This window comes from Trichosurus vulpecula, chromosome 2 (assembly GCF_011100635.1).
Source record: "Trichosurus vulpecula isolate mTriVul1 chromosome 2, mTriVul1.pri, whole genome shotgun sequence".
Lineage (NCBI taxonomy): Eukaryota > Metazoa > Chordata > Mammalia > Diprotodontia > Phalangeridae > Trichosurus > Trichosurus vulpecula.
In genome coordinates this window covers 41,565,645-41,587,280 of record NC_050574.1, presented here as the reverse complement: position 1 = coordinate 41,587,280, position 21,636 = coordinate 41,565,645, and the positions used below count along the sequence as shown (strand labels likewise).

At 50.4% G+C, this 21,636-nt stretch overlaps 2 protein-coding genes across 2 annotated transcripts in view; both read right to left on the bottom strand.

The window, feature by feature from the left end:
- The window catches only part of ATP1A3 (ATPase Na+/K+ transporting subunit alpha 3), a 29,657-nt gene extending 20,126 nt beyond the window's left edge, over positions 1 to 9,531 (bottom strand). The window contains exons 1-7 of the mRNA XM_036746337.1: positions 9,350 to 9,531; positions 3,257 to 3,346; positions 2,786 to 2,845; positions 2,331 to 2,534; positions 1,348 to 1,461; positions 840 to 974; positions 481 to 598 (exon numbers count right to left, since the gene is read on the bottom strand). Of these exons, the coding sequence (XP_036602232.1) occupies positions 481 to 598; positions 840 to 974; positions 1,348 to 1,461; positions 2,331 to 2,534; positions 2,786 to 2,845; positions 3,257 to 3,346; positions 9,350 to 9,355 (727 nt within the window). The 5' untranslated portion in view covers positions 9,356 to 9,531. The remainder of the gene's footprint in view (positions 1 to 480; positions 599 to 839; positions 975 to 1,347; positions 1,462 to 2,330; positions 2,535 to 2,785; positions 2,846 to 3,256; positions 3,347 to 9,349) is intronic.
- Positions 9,532 to 16,315: 6,784 nt separating this feature from the next.
- GRIK5 (glutamate ionotropic receptor kainate type subunit 5) overlaps positions 16,316 to 21,636 on the bottom strand; it is a 31,384-nt gene continuing 26,063 nt past the window's right edge. The window contains exon 20 of the mRNA XM_036745414.1: positions 16,316 to 16,747. Coding sequence (XP_036601309.1) covers positions 16,316 to 16,747 — 432 coding nt within the window. The remainder of the gene's footprint in view (positions 16,748 to 21,636) is intronic.

Here is a 21,636-nt window from a genome sequence, read left to right as displayed (position 1 = left end):
TGAGGATGGGGGGGTCAGTAAGGAGAATTGGGTCTTAGAGAGGGGATAAGAGTTCAGTGAAAGCCTAAGGGTGGGGCTCAGTGATAGGCTGGCACATTAGTAAGGGGGTGGGGACACAGTAAGTAGAACAGGGGTTCAGTTGGGGGCTGGTGGCTTAGTGAGGATTATAAGGACTCAGTGAAGGACTTAGGGCTCAGTGCGTGGGATGGGGGCTCAGCATATTGGATGAAAGCTTAGTTAGGAGGATGGGGAGCTCATTATGTAGATAGGGGCTAAATGAGAGTAATGAGGGCTTATTGGGGGAATTAGGGTTCCAGAAAGCATGGGGGCTCAGTCATGAGGATGAAGGTTTGATGGTAGGATGAGGGCTCAGGAAAAGAATGGTGAGTAGAGTAGGATGCTCAACCTACGCCAGTCCTATTTGCCCCCCCTTCCTCCCCTTATTAGTCCATGCCTCAGTTTCCCCTAGGATGTTCCCACCTTCCACACAATTGGTGGAAAAGAAGGTGATGTTCCTGGTCTCCAGAGGGTTGTCATGTGTACAGTCTGGGGATCGTGTCTGAGGCTCAGACTCGCCAGTCAGAGAGGAGTTATCCACCTGGAGAGAAAAATGCAGTAAATGAGCAGGGATGGGCATGCTAGGACCATTGGTGTAGGAAGAAGGCAAGCTGTCCCTGAAGAGGAAGATAGTCCTGAGGGCAGGGATGCCTGGTCCCTAGGACCCTCACATGCCAGGAAGCCTAAGTTCCTGGTGGACTAGGGTCTGGGACACTTGAGTTCATAAAGGTATTGGGAGTGGGGAGAAGAGACTTCTCCTGAGGCTGGGGACTCTGGCTCACCTTGCAACCATGTGCTGAGATGATCCTGAGATCAGCTGGGACTCGGTCCCCACCCTTGATCTCAATGAGGTCACCAACTACCACCTCTTCTGCATTCACCTGCATCTTCTCTCCCTCTCGGATCACCAGGGCTTGCTGCAGGAGGCACAGGGGTAGGGGGTGGGAAGGCAGGTGGGAAGAAATCATATCTGGTCCTTTCATATCTGGTCCTCCCCCTAGCCTACAAGCTCATACTAGATGCATCTCCCTCTGGAGGTCCCCCAAACTTTCCTTGTCCTCTAAGCTCCACTTCCATCTCTAGCCAGCACTTCCAGGTTCCCCCATCTCTGACCAGTTTTTAGCTTAAGCTATTCCAGACTTTCCCTTCTGTTCTTCACCTAGTGCTTTAAGCTTCAACCACCAAAAACTCCACCTATCACCAAGATCAGAACACTTGCCCCAACTCAACCAGGCCCAGTCTCTCCATGCCTTGTGCCTTGTGCCTGCCCCAGTCTCAGGGACCCCTGACCTGAGGGACCATGTTCTTGAAGGATTCCATGATTTTCGAGCTCTTAGCTTCCTGGTAGTAGGAGAAACAGCCGGTGATGATAACCACAGCAGCCAAGACGATGCCCAGATATAGCTAAGGGAAGGAAGTTACCCACAGGTCACAGAGATGTCCCATTTCACATGCAGGACCCATGTACTGTGTTTGCCCCATGACCATTCTGTCTTCTGTGTGATCCCTGGTAAAACCCATGCTGTATTCCCACATGGGTGTGTGTGCACACCCTTGATCATCTTGTGTCCCATTTACATTCACATGCTATGTGAATGAGCATCCCATGCCTCCTGTCTGTCCCAAGCACATCATGTCCCACATGTGTGGGGTACAGATCATAACATTTAGAATGGGAAGAGACCTAGAGGTTCCCTCTTCCAATCCTCTCATTTTAAAATGAGCAAACTCAAGCCTAGATAGTGTAAGTGATTGACCTGTTATCACACAGTTTCTGAGTACTAGGGCTGAAGTTTGAACTCTTCCAACTCCAAATCCACTATGTTTACCTATCATATAAGCCCATGTCCTATCTCCTGTGCATGTATCATGTGTACATATGTATGTACCACATATATGCATGTCTGTGACCCATATGTTCATGTGCCCCACATGAAAATATGTTCCATATCCTTATGTGTCTCCTGATTAAGCATGTCCTTCATTCCCGATACTTGCCCCATGTCCCCAAGTTCCTGTGTGTTCTCTAAGTGTATCACAAAGCTCATGAAGTTCTCCCACACAGACATCTTTCCATAACAAATGGGCCATGGGTGAATCACATGTACCAGCATGTTCCATGCCCCACGTCCTTTGTGTGTCTCTCTAGTATGGGTGTCCCATATAGCCCACATTCCCTATGCATCCATCTCCCATGTCCAATGTTTGTCCCTAGTGTGTATCTCTGGCACCCCATACAGATCTCACAAACGTTCCAGCCACCCTGCACTCACATTGTCTCCTGAAGGGTCGTCCTCAGTGCCTGCCTGGATGCCGTAGGCTAGGAAGCATAGAATAGCCCCAATCCACAGCAGAATGGAGAAGCCTCCGAAGAGCTGTCTGCAGAACTTGACCCATTCTGGGGTGGTGGGGGGAGGCGTGAGGGCGTTGGGGCCGTCTCGGGCCAGGATCTCCTGTGCTTTGCTGTGGGTCAGACCCTAGAGGACACGCATCTCAAACAGATCAGCCCTGCCTTAAAGGATCCCTGGGGCCCCAGTGCCTTGTACCCAGAACTTCAAGACCACAGGGTCCCGACTCCCAAACACTCCACCCATTCAGGGTCCCCAGGGATCTCGAGCGCCAGCCCCTGTTCTAGCCCTTCGCCTTCCCCACCTTCACCCCTCCCACCATCCCGAGGCATCTGCCCTTTCCCCGAGCAGTCCAAGGGCTCTGGGCAACCCAATCTTACCTGCACACAGTCTGTGTTGTATTTCCGACAAACCTCTTCCACTGACATCTTGTGCTCTGTCTAAGGGACAGAAGAAGGAGAAGTTCCAATCAGGCCTAACTGACCCAAAAGGGCAGGGCGGGGGAGGAAGAGGGAGGGGCGGAGGAGGGCCCGCGGCTCAGGGGGCTGCCTGGGAGGACCCCGGGAGGAGCGGAGCCCCAAAAAGGACTGGGAAGCCAAGGGAAATCAGAGGCTTCGATATTTGGAACTGACTTTAGACACCTTCGATTCTATGCTCCTCATTTGACAGATGAAGAAAATGAGGTCCAGGGAGGCAACGAGACTTGCCCAAGGTCATATAGCTCAGGGGCGGCTCCAGATCTTCTGACTCCACAGCGGCACTAGGCCGAGGATGGGGGAGACTTGGGAAGGGGTGGGCCCTGGAGGAAAGGGGGTGGGGGCGGAAAGGGGGCTCCACGGATCAGGGCTTACCATGGCCACCTCCTTCTTGAGGTCGTCCAGGTCCCGGCGTTCCTTGCTCGCCTTGCCCTTCTTGGGCGAGCCCTTGTCATCTTTCTTGTCCTGCGAGGTGGCGACACGATAGCTGTCAGAATGGCCGCGCTGCGGGCGAGAGGAGGTGACAGGGAGGGACGCCCCCACAGCGCCCCGCGCTTCGCCCCCGCCGGCCTCAGCTCTAGCCCTCCCAGGCAGGCTTTCTCTCGATGTCCCTCTCAGTTTGTCTATCCCTTCTCTTTGTCTCTCCCGGTGTTTGTGTGTGTGTGTGTGTGTGTGTGTGTGTGTGTGTGTGTGTGTGTGTGTACTATTTTTATCCCTCTCTCTATTTCTCTCTGTCCTCCTCTGCCTCTCCGACTTTTCCCTCTCTTTTTCTCTATCTCCCTCTGTCTTTAGGTTTCTCCTACTGTGTCTCTTGTCTCTGTGTCCCTATACTTCTTTGTATCTCTTTTCCTGGTCTCTCTGTGTCTCTCTCCCTCTCCGTCCCCCCCTCCCCCCAGCTCTCATGTATATGGATATGTCTGCTTCTTTGTCTGTTTCTCTTCTCTATGTCTCCCTCTGACCCTTTCTCCCTCCATTTATGTTTTTCTCTCCCTCTCTGTGTATCTCTTTTGATCCCTTTTTTTTCTCTGTGTGCCTCCCTCCCTCTCAGTTGATCACTCCTTTTCAGCTTCTGTTTGTTTGTCTATCCGTCTGTCTGTCTCTCTCTCTCTCTCTCTCTCTCTCTCTCTCTCTCTCTCTCTCAGTTTCTGTGTCTCTCTCTTTCAGCTTCTGTGGTTCTCTCTCTGTTGCACTTTGTGCTTCTTTTTCTCTCTTTTTCTCTGTCTGTGCCCCTTGCTGTGTATTGTTTCCTTTCAGTGTTTCTTTCTCCGTTTGTCTCTTTTGCTAAGTGTCTCTGTCTCTCTCTCTCCCACTCTTGCTGTCTGTGTCTCTGCCTCTAGCTGTCATACACATAAATGCCTGTCCCCCTATCCTTTTTCTCCCAGACCAATACTGCTAGGCACATTGTCCCATCTTTGCCCCGGGCCCCTGTTTCCCCATCTGTTGGCCCTCAGGGATCTTTCTCATTTAATGTTCCCCCCTCCTTCCTCAGGTACAATCCTCCTCCTCCTTGAAGAATATGAAAAGCTAGTCTGAGAGACAAAGAGAGATAAGATACATAAGGAAAAGAGAGACAGGTGGTCAGAGAGACAGAAAAACAGAGACAGGCAGAAATAAAATGGGGGGGGGGGAGGATGATGAAGATAAAGAGGGAGGGGGAGGGGCAGATTCTGTCTCCTCCTCCCCAGCTGGGCAGGCTCACTAAGCTCAGAGGAATCCAGCCCAGCCCAGTCCTTCTCAGGCCAGCTCATCGGCTTCAGGGATGCTAATCCCTTAGTGACCTTGCAGAGAGAAATAGAGAGTGCATTCTTCCCTCACCAGCACCAGCACACACACACACACCTAACCCTCTCCAGGCCCTTGGGTGCTGGGATGAAAGAAGCAGCTGACTGACCAGGGGTACTTCCCAGCCCTGCTCTGTGCCTCAATATCCTCATCTGTGAAATGGGGTCAGTGGTTGGTCTAGATAGACTCTGACATTGTATGAGAAACACAGCATGACAAGAAAGAACATAGAAAAGGGGAGCAGGAAGATAGGCCAACAAAAAGAGGCAGAAATATGGGAAGAAAGGGAGGAAAAGGGAGGGGCAGAGAAACAGGGAAAGACAACTAGAGATACAGGGAGACAGAAAGACAGAACCAGGGAAACGAAGGGGGAAAGAAGAAACAAGAAAAGGTAGAGACACAAATGGACTTTGAAAGTCACAGAACCAGGAGAGACACATACAGTAAGAAGGATGCAGGGAAAGAAAGATATGGGCACAGAGATAGTGGAAAAGAAGAAAAGACAGAGAAAGGTGAGGTAGCAATAGAAAGAAGTAGAAGGGAAAACAGAGATAGATATAGAAAGAGTCAGAGAGACAGGTAGTAGGGAGACAGAAACATACACAGAGAAAGGAAAACAGTAAAAGAGATAGACCAGGAAAGAAGAGGTAGAGATATAATATGTTCACACTTATATAGTGATTTACAGGAAAATGGAGACTCATTGAGAGATAGAGAAAGAAAAATGGGAGGGAGAAGCCAGCTGTCAATGTGCAGGGAAGAGGAAGATGAAGAGGTCTAGAAGGAGGGGAGGCCTGGCCACTGGCCAGCCCTGCAGCAATACTGTGCCCTAGGAGAGTCGGGGCTCTGAAGCTGGGCTTTAACGAAATCCAAGGATTCAGGGTCCCCACAAAACACAGAGAGACAGTGACGCAGGGAAGGGTAGATATTTGAAAAATGGAAAGACAAAGAGACATGAATAGAGAAGAATTCAGATGCTGAGTGACTGAGAGATACTGAAAGGCAAAGATAAAGAGAAAAGCATAAGAGAGACGGAGAGACAGAAAGGGGGAGAGAAAGAGAGAATCAGAGGGAGCCCTCTAGAGGAAAAGACAAGGGGATAAATGATGGGGGATGGAACATAGACCCTCGATTCCAGTGTTTCATTAACACCCCCCTAGCCCCCTAAACCTGGGAGCACAGGTTGGAGTGCATTAGACCCAAATGCCAGGATCCCTGAGGTAAAGGGGACTGGGGGATAAGGACATCTGGGAAGTCTCCTCTGGAGACAAGGCTGGAGGGAGATGGGATGCCTACTCAGGCTGAGAAAAAGACACAGATGGAGAAACAGCAGGGTACAAGGAGAGACTGAGAAGGGGGAGGAGGGGAAGAGGGGAGGAATACAGCAAAGGACAGCCCAGGGGATGCCCAGTTATACAGCTCCTGCCTCAGTGTGTGTGTGTGTGTGTGTGTGTGTGTGTGTGTGTGTGTTTCCACTTGACTGTATTGCCATATCTTCTTTAGTTTTTACTCTCTCTGTTTCTGTCTCTGAGTCTCTCCATTATATCCATCTTTTGTTAAGCCCCCCTTCTTTCTACTCTCTCTGACCTTCAGATTTCCTCTTCCCTTTCTTAATCTCCTAACCTTTGTCCTTCAGTCTTTCCCTTCTCCTTGCTGAAATGTGACTCTAGAGGCAGAGAGACTGATAGACAGATGGTAAGAGAGATGGAGAGACAAGAAAGAGGTGAGCTAATAGGTGCAGAAAGATGGGGACTGCAGAGAAGCAATGCGGGGTGGGGGAGGGGAGCCATTAAGACACAAGGACACAGAGGTGGAGAAAAAGGACATTGTCCCAGAGTGAGAGAGCAACAGAGATTCAGAGACACAGGGAGACCAAGACAGGGACACACTATGACAGAGAGACTGAGGGACAGAAAAGCAAGACAGAGAGAAGGGAGAGGTAGACTGAGGAACAAAATAAGGGAGACTGTGAGGAAGAGAGGTATGTGTTGGGTGGGGCTGAAGTCTGCTCTGTCTGTCCCTTCCCTCACACTCTAACCCAGTCTTCATCTGCCTCTGTGTCTTGATATAGCAGAGAGTCTCTTCCTTCTCTGCTGCCCTGTCTCTCTCCCCTTGTGACTCAATCCCCACCCTGTGATACCTTGTTTTAAAGCCACTCTGTGTCTATTTCCTCATGTTCTACCTCTACCATTGTCTATCACTCTCTCTCTGTCTCTCTGTGTCCCTGTCTCTCTGTGTCTCTGTCTCTGACTATCTCTTTCTCTCTGTCTCTCTCTCTCTCCCCCCTCCCTCATTTCAGCTTCATATCCCTAGATTCTCTCTCTTTTCCTAGATCCCTCTTGTAATTATCTGTCTTTTCCTTTCAGTCTATACCCCGTGTTCTCATATCAGTTACTTTTTTCCATTATATTTTGATCTCATTTCATCCATCTCTGTCTCTTTTCAGCTCTATCTACTTGTGTCTCTCTATCTCTGTCTCTCTGTAGTAATGTCTCTCTCAGACCAAGCCTCTCTGAGTCTCACTTTTCTATCTCTCTTCTTTTATTTGTAGGCATCTGTGAATCACACGTCTTTGTCCCTATGTCTTCTCCAATGTCTGTCTCTGGCCCCTCCCCCAAGCATCTCTGGGATTTTCTCTGTGTGTTATATGTATCTGGTCTCTCTTCCCATCCCCACTCCCATTTTTTTCTTTCTTTAAATCCCATAATCATTTTCATTTCTTAACCCTTCTCCCAATCTCCCCATCTTGCCTTCCCTCCCTCAGTCATCCTCCCCCCATTTCCCTCCCCCTGTCCTGAGGCACTGGAACTCTCCAATCCAACTTACCTGGAATTCAAAAGCCCTCATTCCCTTCCCCTCCCTCCTCCCTAAATCCATGTTTGCCCCTTCTTTTTATCCTCCTCCCCACTCCAATCCCATCTCCAAGCTTATTTCCACCCTCCATCTTTATCCCACCTTCATTCCTGTTCCCAACCTCCATCTTTATCTCAATCATGGTGCAGTGGGGAAAAGACTGAATATGATGACAAATGGCCCCAGCTCTGCCACCTACTAGACTTGTGACCTTGGACCAGTCTCTTCACCTCTGCAGGCCCAGTTTTCTCATCTGTAAATTGAAGAAGCTGGACTAAATGACCTCTAAGGTCCCTTTTTGTTCTAAATTGATTATCCTCTGGTCCCCATTCAAGCTTAGCTTCTCATAGTGTCATCTACTCCCAGCTTTCAGCTTGACCCTCCTCCCCTTCCCCCAAATTGGCCTGCATTCCCAACGAACATTTACATAGCCCTTTAGGATATGCGGAATGTGTTCCACACAACAGCCCTGTGTGCTAGGTCATGCTAGGTCATATTAAATATAACAGATGGGGAAACTGAGGCCCACAAAGACGAAATGCCCAATCCAGGCACACACAGTGGCAGAGCCCAGATTTGAATCCTGGCCTGTCCTAACTCCAAAGCCAGACTCCTTTCCCTACGTCATGCTGCTATCCCTGTCCCCAACACATTCTCCCTCATCCTTCATTTGTAATTCCATCCCCATCCCCTATCTTTATCCTCATGCCAATCTCAAACCCCATCCTCTGTTCCCATGCTCCATCCCTGTCTCCACCCCCACCCTCCATCATTGTCCCAGTCCCCATCCCCTTCCTCTTGAAGGCCATTTTCCCCAAAGCCCCCGGGCTGAGGATCAGACAGAATGGGATCCAGGTCTGCGGAGGGGGTCAGGAAACCGAAGCGACAGCATCTGGTGGAGAGACCCAGGGACAGAGGCAAGGACACACAGACAAGGACACGGGGACACGCAGCTCAAGCGTTCTTGGGCACAGATGCTGATCTTGCTCCTCTCCCTCCTCTTCCCTCCCTCCCTCTCCCCAGGGGCCGGAGCTCCCCCCTCCTGTCATGTCCCCCAGGGCTGGGCAGCTCAGGCACGCACGGACACACACAGACACACACAGACACACACAGACACACACAGACACACACGCCTAACAGCAGCGGCGCACTGCGGAGCCCCCCACCCTGATGGACCAGGCCGCAAAGGAGAGAGGGAGGTCATTTCTGATCCTCCCCCTTAACTCTCCGACTCTGCAGTTAGAGAGGGGGATTTCGCACAGATGCACACAAGGTCACTCAGACATACACAGTCACACCCGCAATCCCAGCCACCAATGTCAAAGGCGCAGGCTCACATATACACAACCTCACTGAGACTCGCAAAAGCACCGAGACACACAAATGTCTCAATGACACCACCTCATCGAAGCTCACAATGCTGCACACAGATACAAACACCATCTCACAAGGCATACAGCTCCACAGCCCCACAATGTCATACACAGACCGTCAATGACACAGAGACACTCGACATCACACAGGCTCGCAATGTCACTCAGACCCACATCTCACGCTCAGATACCCAGTGCCCCAGAGAGGGGCACAATGTCACACAGACCTACATCTCAAACGCAGGCACTCAACATCACACAGATCCGAACGTGTCACACATCAGACAACGCCACACTCAGACCCACGACATCGCACCCAGTCCCAAATCCCAGCCCATGGACACACAACATTGGCACACAGCCCCACAATCATACACACACACACACACACACACGCACACACACACACACACACACCCCAAACACACACCCTCTGCCCCTTCCCGGCCCGGGCACCTACCCCCATCCTGGCGGCTTCTCTGGGCCGGGGGCCGGGGAACGGGGGTGGGGATTGGGCTGGGGACTGGGGGCTCGGGACTCAGGGCTCCGGGCTCTGGGGTTGGGGCTCCGGGTGCGGGGCGCGGGGCTGGGCTCGGGGCTGGGTCCGCGCGTCCGCTGCTCGGTCCGCAGAAGAGGCCGCCCGCCCCCCGCCTCCGCCTCCTCATATGGCCGGGCGCGCGGGGGGGCAGGAGCCGGCCAATCGGAGGACCCGGCGAGATGAGTGGCATCCTGGGCCCCGCCCCTGACACTGCAGCTGTCGTGGCTGCCTCCGCAGGGGGGGCGGGGCGGAGGGGGGACAGCGCTGCGGAGCCCCTGCCTCAGGCGCCCGGGATGCCAGGCTCCCTGGCCCCCGCCTCTTCTCTCTTCCAACCTCACCCCTCCCTCCCCGCCCAAGGGGCAGCCCCGGGAACCCTCTGCAGTGCGGGGAAACACTGAACGCGGCCTGCCACCCACAGGAAGCAGAGACAAGCAGAGACACAGAGACCGGGGAAAGAAATGCAGAGATAAAGAGGCAACTAAAGATAGAGAGATGCAGGGTCAAAAAGACCAAAAGATTCACAAGGACAGTGGCAGAGATAAATACAGAGGAGAAGGGACTGACAGAGGGAGACTGAGAGACAGGGACACAAAGGAAAAAGAGACAGAGTGAGAGAGATAGTCAGATTCAGAGACAGAGAGATAAGAAGAAACAGAGTAACAAAGACCCAGACTAGACAGAGACTGAGAGAGACAAAGAGAATTAGAGAGACTCAGAGAAACAAGACAGGCAGAACTCGGGAGACAGAGATAGAGGGAGACAGAGATAATAAAGGACAGAGAAAAGAAAGACACTGAGGGAGACCAAGACAGTGAGAAACAGGGACAAAAAGAGAGATGTAGAGACACAAGGCAACAAGAAGAGACAGAGCTCAGAAGACTGGCATAGAGGGAGGCAGAACCAAGGAGGGGGACAGAGATAAAGAGGATTGTAGGGTTAGGGTTAGAGGGACACAGAAATCATACAGACAAATCAGCACCTTGCATGATAATTAATATTTAGCAAACTTTCCCTAAGGGCCCATTACTGCCTGGGGCCTTGATTCAGCACCTGACAGAAAGAGACTTTGTCACTGGCCTCCTGAAGCTCTACAGTGCTAGGACAAAGGATAAGTCACTGACATTTGGAGTTAAACTACCAAGCAGGCTGTGCTGCCCTTTACCTGCCCCCCCCCCCAGCAGAAATGGCCTTATCCCTGCTCTACACCCCCCTCCCATGTCTGCTTCTCTCCCATGAAACTTGTTATTTAATGGGAACTCAGACGGCAGGTTCTAGAATAGGTCAGTCATTGATTGATAGAACATTAGACATGGAAGAATCTCAGCATTTAGGGTATAAGAGAGAATGTGAGAGCTGAGCAGGTGCTTAGAACAAAGACTTTAGAACATAAAACCAGAAAGTTGGAAGAGTCTTTAGCAAATACAATGTGAGAGTTGGAACCGTCCTTAGAACAAAGAATCTAGAAATTCGAACTTGGACCTTGAAGGCCATCTTAGTCTAATTGCTATCTGGACATCGAATCCTCTGTAACACTCCCACCAATGATCGTCCAGGCAATGCTTAAAGACTTCCAATTAAGAGGGGTCCAACTATCTTCTGAGGCAGCCCATTCCATTTTAGAGATGTTAGAAGATTTCCCACCCCACCCCCACTCCCTCTGATGTTAAGTCTAACCTTGCCTCTTTGCAACAACTTCTGCCCATTGCTCCTGGTTCTGCCCTTTGAAGACAAACAAAACAAATCTAATCCTTCCATATGAAGACTCTTCAAGTGTGATGAGAACTATGATGGCTTGCCTTTCATGGGCTAAACATGTCCAGTTTCTTCAACCCACCACATATGGTATGATCACTGGAATCTTGACCTTGGCTGCCTTCTGGACACTCCCCCTTCCTGAAGTGCAGTGCTGAGCATTGAGCCCAGTCCTCCCAATTTGACCTGCCTAAAGCAAAGATGCTCTCCCCTCCTGATCCTGGTGACTCTGCCCCTCTCAATGCAGCCTGAGATAACCTGGGCTTTCTTGGCTGACGTAATATTGTTCTATGCTAAAACAAAACAAAACAAATCAAAAAGCGGTGGAAACTTGGATGGTTTTTATCTCATCTGAGAAACCAGTTATTCTTACTGTTCTCCCCAGTTCCATCAGGGAGAAGACATTTGGGGGGAAAGAATGTTTGCTTTAATGGATAGGGCAAGGGAGGGGTAGTGGAATCAAGTCCAGAGACATAGACTGAGAGACAGAAGAGAAAGAAATGGAGTCAGAGATAGAGACCCAGCCAGCAAAAGGCAGAAAAACACAGAGCACACAGAAAGGTGGAGATGGGCCTGCAGAAGCAGAGGCAGAGGGAGACAGGCAGACACACAGGCTGGATGGAGACATTCAGAGACGCCCCCATCCCCAGAAAAGGCTCAGGAGCTGCTGGTTGCCCAGGTAACAGTAGGCAGGCTACACTGAAGGGCTGAAAGGTTGTGGAGGGCTGTTACTATGGAGACTGGGAGGCCTCTGTGGTCCAGTTCCAGGAGGCCCTATTACTGTCTTCCCATAGTCGTCTTAGGAGGAAGGGAAGGAGAGGCCAGAATCTTCAATGTGGTTTCTCCCCGTACTCCTGGTGTTGGGTCCAACATAAATACACACACACACACACACACACACACACACACACACACACACACTCACAAAGAGAGGGAGAGGGGGGAGAGAAGGGGAGAGAGAGAGAGAGAGAGAGAGAGAGAGAGAGAGAGAGAGAGAGAGTCAAATGAATGGATTGGAAGTTTGACTCTGCTACTTGCTACCAGTGGCACCATGGGCAAGTCAGTTCCCTTCTCTGGGCTTCAGTTTCCCCATTTGTAGAATGAGAGAATTATATAGAAGCTTTTGACCCATGGTGCTTAAAGAAAAGAGGGGACAGGTCCCTGAAAGAGTTGGGGTGGGAGGGGCAATATCACCTAGGTTCTAAGGAGGCTGAGGGCTAGATTGTCTACATTCCTGAAAGGAAGAACATTGGGACATTGCTTGGGGAGATTAAAAGCCAAGAAATCTAGGTCCCTGGGCAAGAGAGGAGGGGCAAGAAGCATGGTGTAATGCAAGTTTTATTTCAAGTCAGAAGTAGCACTCTGGGTGCTGCTGGTTATTACCCATTTGACTCCAGGCAAATCACTTCCTGAAGGGCCTCAGTCTCTTATCTACAAAATGAGAGGGGTACACCAAGTGATCTCTATAAGTCCTATGCCCCTATAATAATCCTGAGCCCATATAAATCCTATGATTAAAATCACATGGCCCACATACCCACATGTTATTCACCTAAAATGGGATGTTCCTAAAGACATATACACATGGTCACAGGCACATGTTTAGATACAAAGTTCCACAACAACACTCTCACATTCAAGTTCTCACACACATGCAGAAATGCATGGTGATGAACACAGAAAATACAGTCCCATATATACAGTTACACATAGGAAACCAGTCACACACTCACTGACACCAGACCACAGAAGGACTGATGACTCTGCAGCTTCCCTCCTCCCTATGCAGGAGCTGCGGTAGCACAGAGAAAAGAGAAGGTCACAGGGACAGAACTGGGGACTTCTCAGTATCTAGAGAACCTGGGGAAAGAGACAGAGGGGAGCCACTGACCATGAGACAGGGATAGGTACTCAAAGAGAATGATTCAACAAGGGAGACACACAAGAGATATGAACAGAATCCCTTTAGGATCAGAGACTGGGAGAAAGCAAGGGAGACCTTGAGGTTCAGAACATGAACCAGGGTAGTGTCTGCTCAGCGGGGGGACCCAGTGTGTGGGCAGTGTCTCGTTCAATCTGGCTGAGGGTTCTAATGCTTATAATGTTGGAGTGGAAGAGATTTACAGTGTGCAGGGGGGAGTAGTGTGAGGAATGGAGAGTGTGTGGTTGTGGTACGTAGGGTATAAGGAATGGAGTACTCTTTTCAGAGGGTTAAAGAACAGGGTGTTAGAGGGATAGAGAGTGTGCTGTGGAAGGAAGTGTGGGGTTTACAGGGTGGCAAGTGGGGTGAATCATATGCAGCATTCAAGAATGTATAGTTTGTTGGGGCAGACATATGTCATGAGGAATGAGTGGGTGATGTGACAGGTGTAGGTTGAAGGGTCCAGATGACTAGTGAATAAAGGTGTCTCTTGTGGGGTTGGGGGTGGGAAGAAGGGTATTTATATTGTGAGTGGGTGATGGATATATAATGGGAGGTATAGAAGGTGTATAGTAGACCCACTCACTCCCAAGGCTTCCATTCCCGGCAAATACTGGTCCCTAAGCCGCAGCTGTTTCCCTCAGATTGTGGTGCTGAATGGACAGCGACCTGAGTCCAGAGCCTGAGCCTAGATGGTTTGTCTTTTTATCCTTCACTCTCCACTGCACTGTCACTGCGATTGTCCTTTTGGTCCCTCAGCTCACCCTCTCTCTGTCTTTCACCCTCTTCCTCCCTGTCCCTCAGTTTCCCCATCTGTTCCTCAGTCTCTCCTTCTTCTCTGTCCCTCCCTTGGTCTCTGCTCTTTCTGTTCATTGGTTTTCTTCCTTTTTCTATGATTTTTTGAGTCTCTCTTCACTCTATCTTTTTCTCCCTGTGCCTTGAACTCTGCCTACATTAATTTCTGTCTTTCCACTTCTCCATGTCCCTGTCTCTCCAGCCTGTCTCTCCTTTCTCCTCGATATGACCTTCACTTGTCCTTTCTTTGCTGCAGTTAAGTTTTCACAGAAAAATACTGGAGTGTTGTGGGGATGGAGGCGGGGCCGTTAGAGAGCTCCCTCCACCCACCCCAACTGGGGAAATTATCATCTCGCTCCTCTTCACCCCACCCCCTTTGCTATCTAGACACACAGAGACAGTCACACTCACATGGAATATTCACAATTACACAATCTCACAACAAACCACTCGCGGAAACACACAACGCCATCACAAAAGGAACAGACAAAAATCACACAGTCACAACTATAAGTATTTATGGAGCACGGGTCAGCACTTTCAGGCATATCTGGCTCACATCTATAAATGCCTATATTCATGACACAAAGTCACGCTCATGCTAAATAGCAAAAGCAGAGCACCCACAAAAGCCATGTCACACTCAAGTTACACACATCATGAAAACAACAATCATATATGTCATGTGATGTCACATGTCACCCACACACTCTGCAAACACTATCACACCCAATACCACAGTTATACACAACTACATAATCACACTCAGTCCTTTTGTGAGCCAGGTGGACTTGAATGGACCACACATCTTGCCTCTATTGATTACTACCTTTGTGCCAAGTTATTTTATCTCTCTGGGTCTCAGTTTCTTTCTCTGTAAAATGAGGGAGCTGGACCAGATAGAGTCTGAGGTCCCTACTAGTTCTAAATCTGCGTGATCTCCCTCGCTCCTCCCCTTAACATAGCGCTAGCAATCTGTCTCTGTCTTTCTGGCTCTGTCTCCCCTCCCTCCAACATCAGCCATATCTCTCAGTGTCTCTGGGCACTCAGCACCAGGGACTGAAAAGAAGGGCGGGACTGAAGTGCCAGAATCTCGGTTGCCTTGGAGATGGGAGCCCCCCGCCCCCTCCCTCACATACACACACCCGGGGGTGGGAGGAAGGGCAGGTCCCGCAATGCGACTGCGCAGAGAAAGAAGACTCCGCCCCTCTTTGCCTGCTTTTCTGGAAACCTAGAATATGGGCCTGTGGGGGCAGCGGCGGGAGGAACCTGCATCTGATTGTCAGGAGACTCGGAATCTAGTTCTGGCCTTGCTTCTGGCTTGGCCCTTAGTTTCCTCTTTTGTCAAATGACTGGAGTAGGGGAAGTGGGATGGGATGAAGAGAAGGGCGAAGTAGGGAAAGGACTATGTGGCTCTAGGGCCGAGGGAGAAGAAAGGGACAGAGACAGGAGGGGACCAGTTCTCACTGAGCAAGTCCAGGATGGTCCTCAGCTAGGCCCCCACTTCTCCCTCCTGGCTCCTCGGAGAACCGAGTAGCCTCATCCCTTATTCTCCATACCCTCAGGAACCCAGGCGTCCTGATCTGACCCGCAGACGCTCAGGGCCCCAAACCTTCCGATCTCTCATTGTCCATCGTCCAACCTAGACGTCCATCTGCTCCGCCACTCTCCGCCCCCCTCCGCAAAAGAGGCCCAGGCGTCCCCAAGGGTTAAGGTTTTCTTTGATTTTTTTATTCCAACGGGGACAGGGGACTCGGGAGGGGGAGGGACAGGGGAACCACCGACCCCCTCCCTAGGGAGTGTCATAGAAATCCGGGGGCTTCTCCCCAAAAATAGAGAAAGAGACAGAGACAGAGACAGAAAGCTGGGCCGGAGGTCGCCTCCCCCTCCTGCCCCAAGTTGGGTGGGGCGCTCAGTCCAGAGGGCATTCGGAAGTGGGGCCCCTGGGCGTCCCCCAGTCATGAGGAGGGATTCAAGCATCCAGGCTCAGGGCCTTCACCTCCGATATCCGCTCCTGCTCTCCGTTACGCCTCGACGAGTCCACCAGGGGGCTCCTGAGGGCAAGAGACCCCACCTCCACCCCCGTTCCGCCCGCCCTCGGGAGGGTCTGGCTGCCAAAAGGCCAAGTCTTGGGAGTCCGGAGTCGGAAATTCTCTTTCCGTGATGCTCCCTCCAGTGGAGAGGGTCCGGGGGCCCAGCCACTTGGGTTCCCCTCTAGCCAGGCCACCAGGTCGCCTGGGTCGCATTCGCGAGAGCAGCTGATAGGCTTCTTGATCTCTCTGTAGTCCACGTTGCACCTCGTGAAGTCAGGAGACCGGAGGCCTAGGTCCTTCTCAGTCTCGGCTGCTCAGAAGCCTGAGTTCTCCCCGAAGCCTGAGTTCTTGAGCTGGCTGCCAGCCCGCCCCATGGAATGGGGGCGGTCACTCTTGCTCGGACAACTCCCGGGGCGCCGGGGGCCCCGGTCGGGGCCTCGGGGGGCTGGTGGTCTCGGTTGGGGGAACCAAGCCCCGAGGGGGCCCCCCACCCGCAGCCCGTAGGGCCTGGATGCGCCGGCACTCGTGGCAGACGCGGACATGGGTGCAGCCAGCCGGGGCGGGAGCCGGAGGCCGACTCGGGGGTCCGGGGTCATCCAGGAGGCGCTGGGGGCCCCCGTGACCCCCTCCCGAGTCTCCGCCACCCGCGCCCGCAGAGTACAGTTTCCCATTGCTGAGGCGCATCTCCCGGACCGCCCGCAGGGATAGAGCTGCCCGGCCCGGGACCCCCGGGTAGCGGCGGCGGCGGCGGGAACGGGAAGTCTTGCGGCAAGACACGGCGTGACGAAGTTCTTGCAACATCTCCTGGCAAACCGACACCTGCGGGGAAGAGAAGGCGGGGGCGGGCGAGGGAGGTGGGGAACCGCAGGAGAAGCTGGATCAGGCCTCGATTTCCGGACTGGCCCCACCCCCTTTCCACCTTTCCTTTTCTACCCTCCAGCTTCTCTCGGTTCCTCACCTACTCTCCACCTCTCATTTCTCCCCCTCTCCTTTGTCCCATTTCATTGCCTCCCCTCATCTTTCTCTGACCTCTCTCACCCCCTCTCTCCACTTCCTGACCCATTAATTTCTTGTTTCTCTCAATAATCTCCCTCGATGTCTTTCTCTCTTCTCTGACCTCTCCCATGTCCTGCCTCTATTCCATGATTCCCCTCATCTTCTGCGTCTCTTGGATTCTCCTCATCTCTTCTCCAATCTGGCTGATCTTCACCTTCTGTCTCTTTGCTCTGACTCCCTCAGAGTTCTTTGAGGGGAGGGATTGTTCTAATTATATCTTTGTACTCCCACTCTCCAGCACAGCCTCTGACACAAAGTAATAATAATTGCTGGCATTTTTATAGCATGTGTTAAGCTCTTTACAAATATCATCTCATTTGATCCTCACTATGAGGTTTTTTTACAGTTGAGGAAACTGAGGCAAAAAGAGGTTAAGTGATTTGTCCAAGGTCACACAGCTAGAAGTATTTGAACTCAAGCTTCCTGAATCCAGGCCCAGTATTCCATCCTCTGTGCCACCTAGTTGCCTCTTCTTTAACTAGGCTTTGAAATGATTGTTGATTGATCCTTCTGTCACCTTATTGGGGCTGTGGGCTATTTTTGGCCATGAGTGTCTCTGTCACATACAGAGTGGGATGCGATCACAGGGTCATAGATTAGAGCTAGAAGAGACCTTAGAGACAATCAGGTCCATCCTTCTTAGTTTACAGATGAGGAAACTGAGGCCCAGAGAATTTGAAGTGCCATTCCCAAGATCACAAAGCTAACAAGTGTGACTTGGGAGGAGCTCAGGGGATCTGTGAGTGAAGTAGCACATGTCTCTGCACTTGAAGGTTGGGGGTGTGGAGGGGGTCTTTTTTAGAGATGAGATAAAACTTGAATCTTATGGGACCAGGCTTTCCATTCACTCCTATATCCTTTTGAGGATGAAGGAGGGAAAGGATCCCTTGAGATGGTAGGAACTTGTGGCATAAAGAGCAGCTGGCTTCAGAGGGCCTGGGCTCAGGTTCCAGTTCTGTGGCCCATTAACCCATTCATTGAGTCTCAGTTTGCTCATCTGTGAAAAGAAGGGCCTAGGCTTAATGGTCTATAAGGTTCCTTCTGGTTCAGCTCTGCAAGATAGGAAGGCACCAGATCATCAGGTGGCTTTCTGATTGGAAGTGTGGGGGGGGGGGGGGCGGGCAGGGTGGTTGTAAAAGAGATCAATGAGCTTGATCCAGAATGGCCCTGGTGATTGAATCCCAAGTCAGCTGGCATTGGGAATTGGGAGGAAGTTGTGGGACAGCAAAATCGGTAAAGGGAAAGTGGAGGGGAGGTGCAGAGTGGGACTCCTGTCTCAGAAAGAGGGAGTTGCCTAAGCTGGATTGAAAAGTGGATAGAGTCAGGCTTGCAGACAGAAAAACTTGAATTCAAATCCCGCCTCAGAAACTTGCCAGTTGTACCTCCCAGTCTTTTGGGAGGAAAGTGTGTGTGTGTGTGTGTGTGTGTGTGTGTGTGTGTGTGTGTAAGACTGCCAGACTTGAAGGCACAGGACTTCTCCCTGTGTGGACTTTGGCAAGTCACTTCAACTCCCCAGGATCCGGTTTCCTCATATGTAAAATCAGGGGATGGTACTAGATGATTTCTAAGGTCCCTTCCAGCTTTCCATCTATGATCAGAAGAGTTAATATTCCCTCTCTTTCTTCCCTTATTGAGTAGAGAGCTGACCTTGAAGCTAGGAAGATAGGGTTCAAGTCTTACCCGTGATACATCCTGGCTATGTGACCCTAGACAAGATACATAACCTCAGTGCTCTAGACAACTTTCTAATGCTAATTTGCAGGGAAGGTTTTGACTTGCATTAGTAGAGGGAGTTTCCTCACCTGAAAGTTCCTTACACCAATGGAATCCTAAGTACACTCCTTATCCATATTCCTGTAAAGTAAGAATCAAATACCACCTCCTCCAGGATGCCTTCCCTGATCCCATCTCTCTCCCTATAGCAATGTCCTTCCCCTTGGGACCTCCTACACTTTGCTTGCAGCTCTCTGGTAGTCTTTTCCTCCCTCCATCCTCAGCTCAGATCTATGATTTCATCAGTAAAGGAAGTTCTTAAGGAAACTTTCTCTTCCAACCTGGCCATCACTAGTTGTCCTGATCAATATCTTGCCACTAGACCTAGATGGGTCCGAAGGAGAAAGTGAGGCTTGTGACCTTGCACAGCCCTGCCTCACTTGAATCTGCTTCATTTGCCAAGTCCTGTCATCACCTCTCTGATGTCATGGTCCTCTGAGAACGAACAAAGGATAAACGATAACATATCCCTCTTTCAATACAGATGGGCAACTAGGCTGCAACTCAGAGCCTTAGAGAACTGTCTAGAGCCCTAAGAGATTAAGTGAATTGCCCAAGGTCACAAAATCAATCTGTAAGAAGCAGGATTTGAACCCAGTTCCTTCTGACTCTGAGGCAAAGCTCTCTAGTGGATACACTGGGCTGTGACTCTTAGCCAGGCAGCTAAGTGGAGTAGTGGATAAAGTATGGGACCTCGGAGTCAGGAAGACTTGAGTTCAAATTCAGCCTCACATACTTAGTAGCTATGTGACCCTGGGCATGTCACTTAACCTCTGTTTGCCTCATTTTTCTCAATTGTGAAATGAGGATAATAGTAGTACCTCCTCTCAGGGTCGTTGTAAGGAACAAATGAGATAATATTTGCGAATCACGTAGCACAGGGCCTGGTGCATAGTAGGTGTTATATAAATGCTTATTCCCTTCCCCTTCTGCCTCTTGGACTTGTCATGTGATGTTGTATGTTATGGGTGTCTGTGCTTCTGCACACTGAGCTCTCTGAGAGCAGGTATTAGGTCCTGCCTAAACTCTCCACCGCCCCCCCCCAGCAACGTGTGGCTTTGCACACAGCGGTGTTTAATAGATGGATACCAAATGAATGATTTCCAAGGTCCAGTAACTTTCAAAAGCCCATGATCCTAAGATTCTCTCAGCATGGTTCCTTCCATTGACTCACTCAGCTCACAGCCCTCACCCCTGCCACAGTTTATGGCTTCAAGAATTCCTCGACCAAAAAACTTCTCCCCAGGAGACTAGTGCTTTGGTGCTGAGCCCTTCTGCCTTTAGCCAGCTTGGTCCACAGACGCCAGACGCACCATCTGTCTCTGGGCCGGTCCTCGGAGCATATCTAGCTTGGCACGACCTGCTAGGGTTTCTACTCCGTGAACGTAGCCCTCAAAAATTCAAGGTCACTTCCACATACTAAGGTATCAGAGTAGGAGTTTTAGGCTAGTTTCTTCCCTGATCCTCTGGCCGCCTCATTCTGATGAATTATTTCTGACTTTGTCCCAGCAACGGAGTGGGAAGAATCACTCAATTTGAGCAATTGCTTATCACCTTTTTGTATGACCTTGGGAAAATCCCATTGCCTTTCTCTAAGCCTTACATTCTCACCTGCAAAATGAAGATGATTAAGGCAAAACTTACCTCCCAAGAGGGATGAGAGCTGAACGGAGGGCAACATTGATGCCAAATTAATTTATAATTAATGTAATTGATTTATGATTAGTGTAGTACCCTACTTAAAAGTCAGCTATTATTGTTACTCTCTCTTTCCCCTGGTAAATATGTCAACCTCTTTAGGGATCTGGGATTTCATTAGTGTGAGTGTTCTTCCCCTGATTCAGGTGTGAGCCCCTCCGGCTTTAGTAAATCCTTCTTTATACTTTAGTAAATCCCTTTCAACTGTAAAATGGGGATAATAATAGTACCTACCTCTCAGGGCCAGGGTTGTTGTGAGGATCAAGTGAGATAATATTTGTAAAGCGCTTAGCACAGTGCCTGCTTAGTAGGTGTTTAATAAATGCTTCCTTCCTTCCTTCCTCCCCCCTTCCTTCCTTCCTCCCCTTCCTCCCTTCCTTCCTCCCCTTCCTTCCTTCCTCCCTCCTTTCCTCCCCTTCCTTCCTTCTTTCCTTCCTTCCTTCCTCCCTTCTTCCCTTTCTTCTTGCATTCTTTCCTTCCTTCTTTCAATCCTCCCTTCCTTCTGTCCTTGCTTGCCAAGTCAGGGACATTAGTAGAAGTGGGGAGGTAGTCAGAGGTGGAAGAGGCTGATTTTTGAGTCTTGAGATCCAAGCTGCCTCAAGAAGCAGACAGATCAAGGGATTTGATCTTGAGTGTATGAGGGCACGAGAAAGGTGAAATGGCTCAAAGAAATATAAAGAAATTTGTGAAAGGGGGCCTCAAGGCTAAGGTTCGCTGACAGCAGAATCAGGGTAGCTGATGAAATTCAGGGAAGCCTAAGGAGAGAAAGATTGTATCCTTTATGGAATATGAGCCAGGACTCACTAAAATGAGGGGGACCTTTGTTATAGGGGCAGCGGTGTCTGAAAGCCTGGAGCCTGGTGGGAGGAGCTGACTCTGAAGAGAAACAGAAACCAAGAGATAGGTTTAGGTAAAACCTCAAAGATAGGAAGAGGAAGTTGGATAGAAATCAGAGAATTTAGCAATGGAAGGTACTTTAGATCACAGGCTCAAAAATGTAGATCTGGAAGATATCATCTAGTCCAATCCCCTCTTTTTACAGATGAGAAACTGAAGCTCAGAGGTTAAGTGACATGTCCGAGATCATATAGAGAATAGACTTGAACCCAGGTCCCCTGCCTCCCTTTTCTCATCCCCATTCAAACTGCATATCTACATCCCCATTCTAGATGCTATAATCT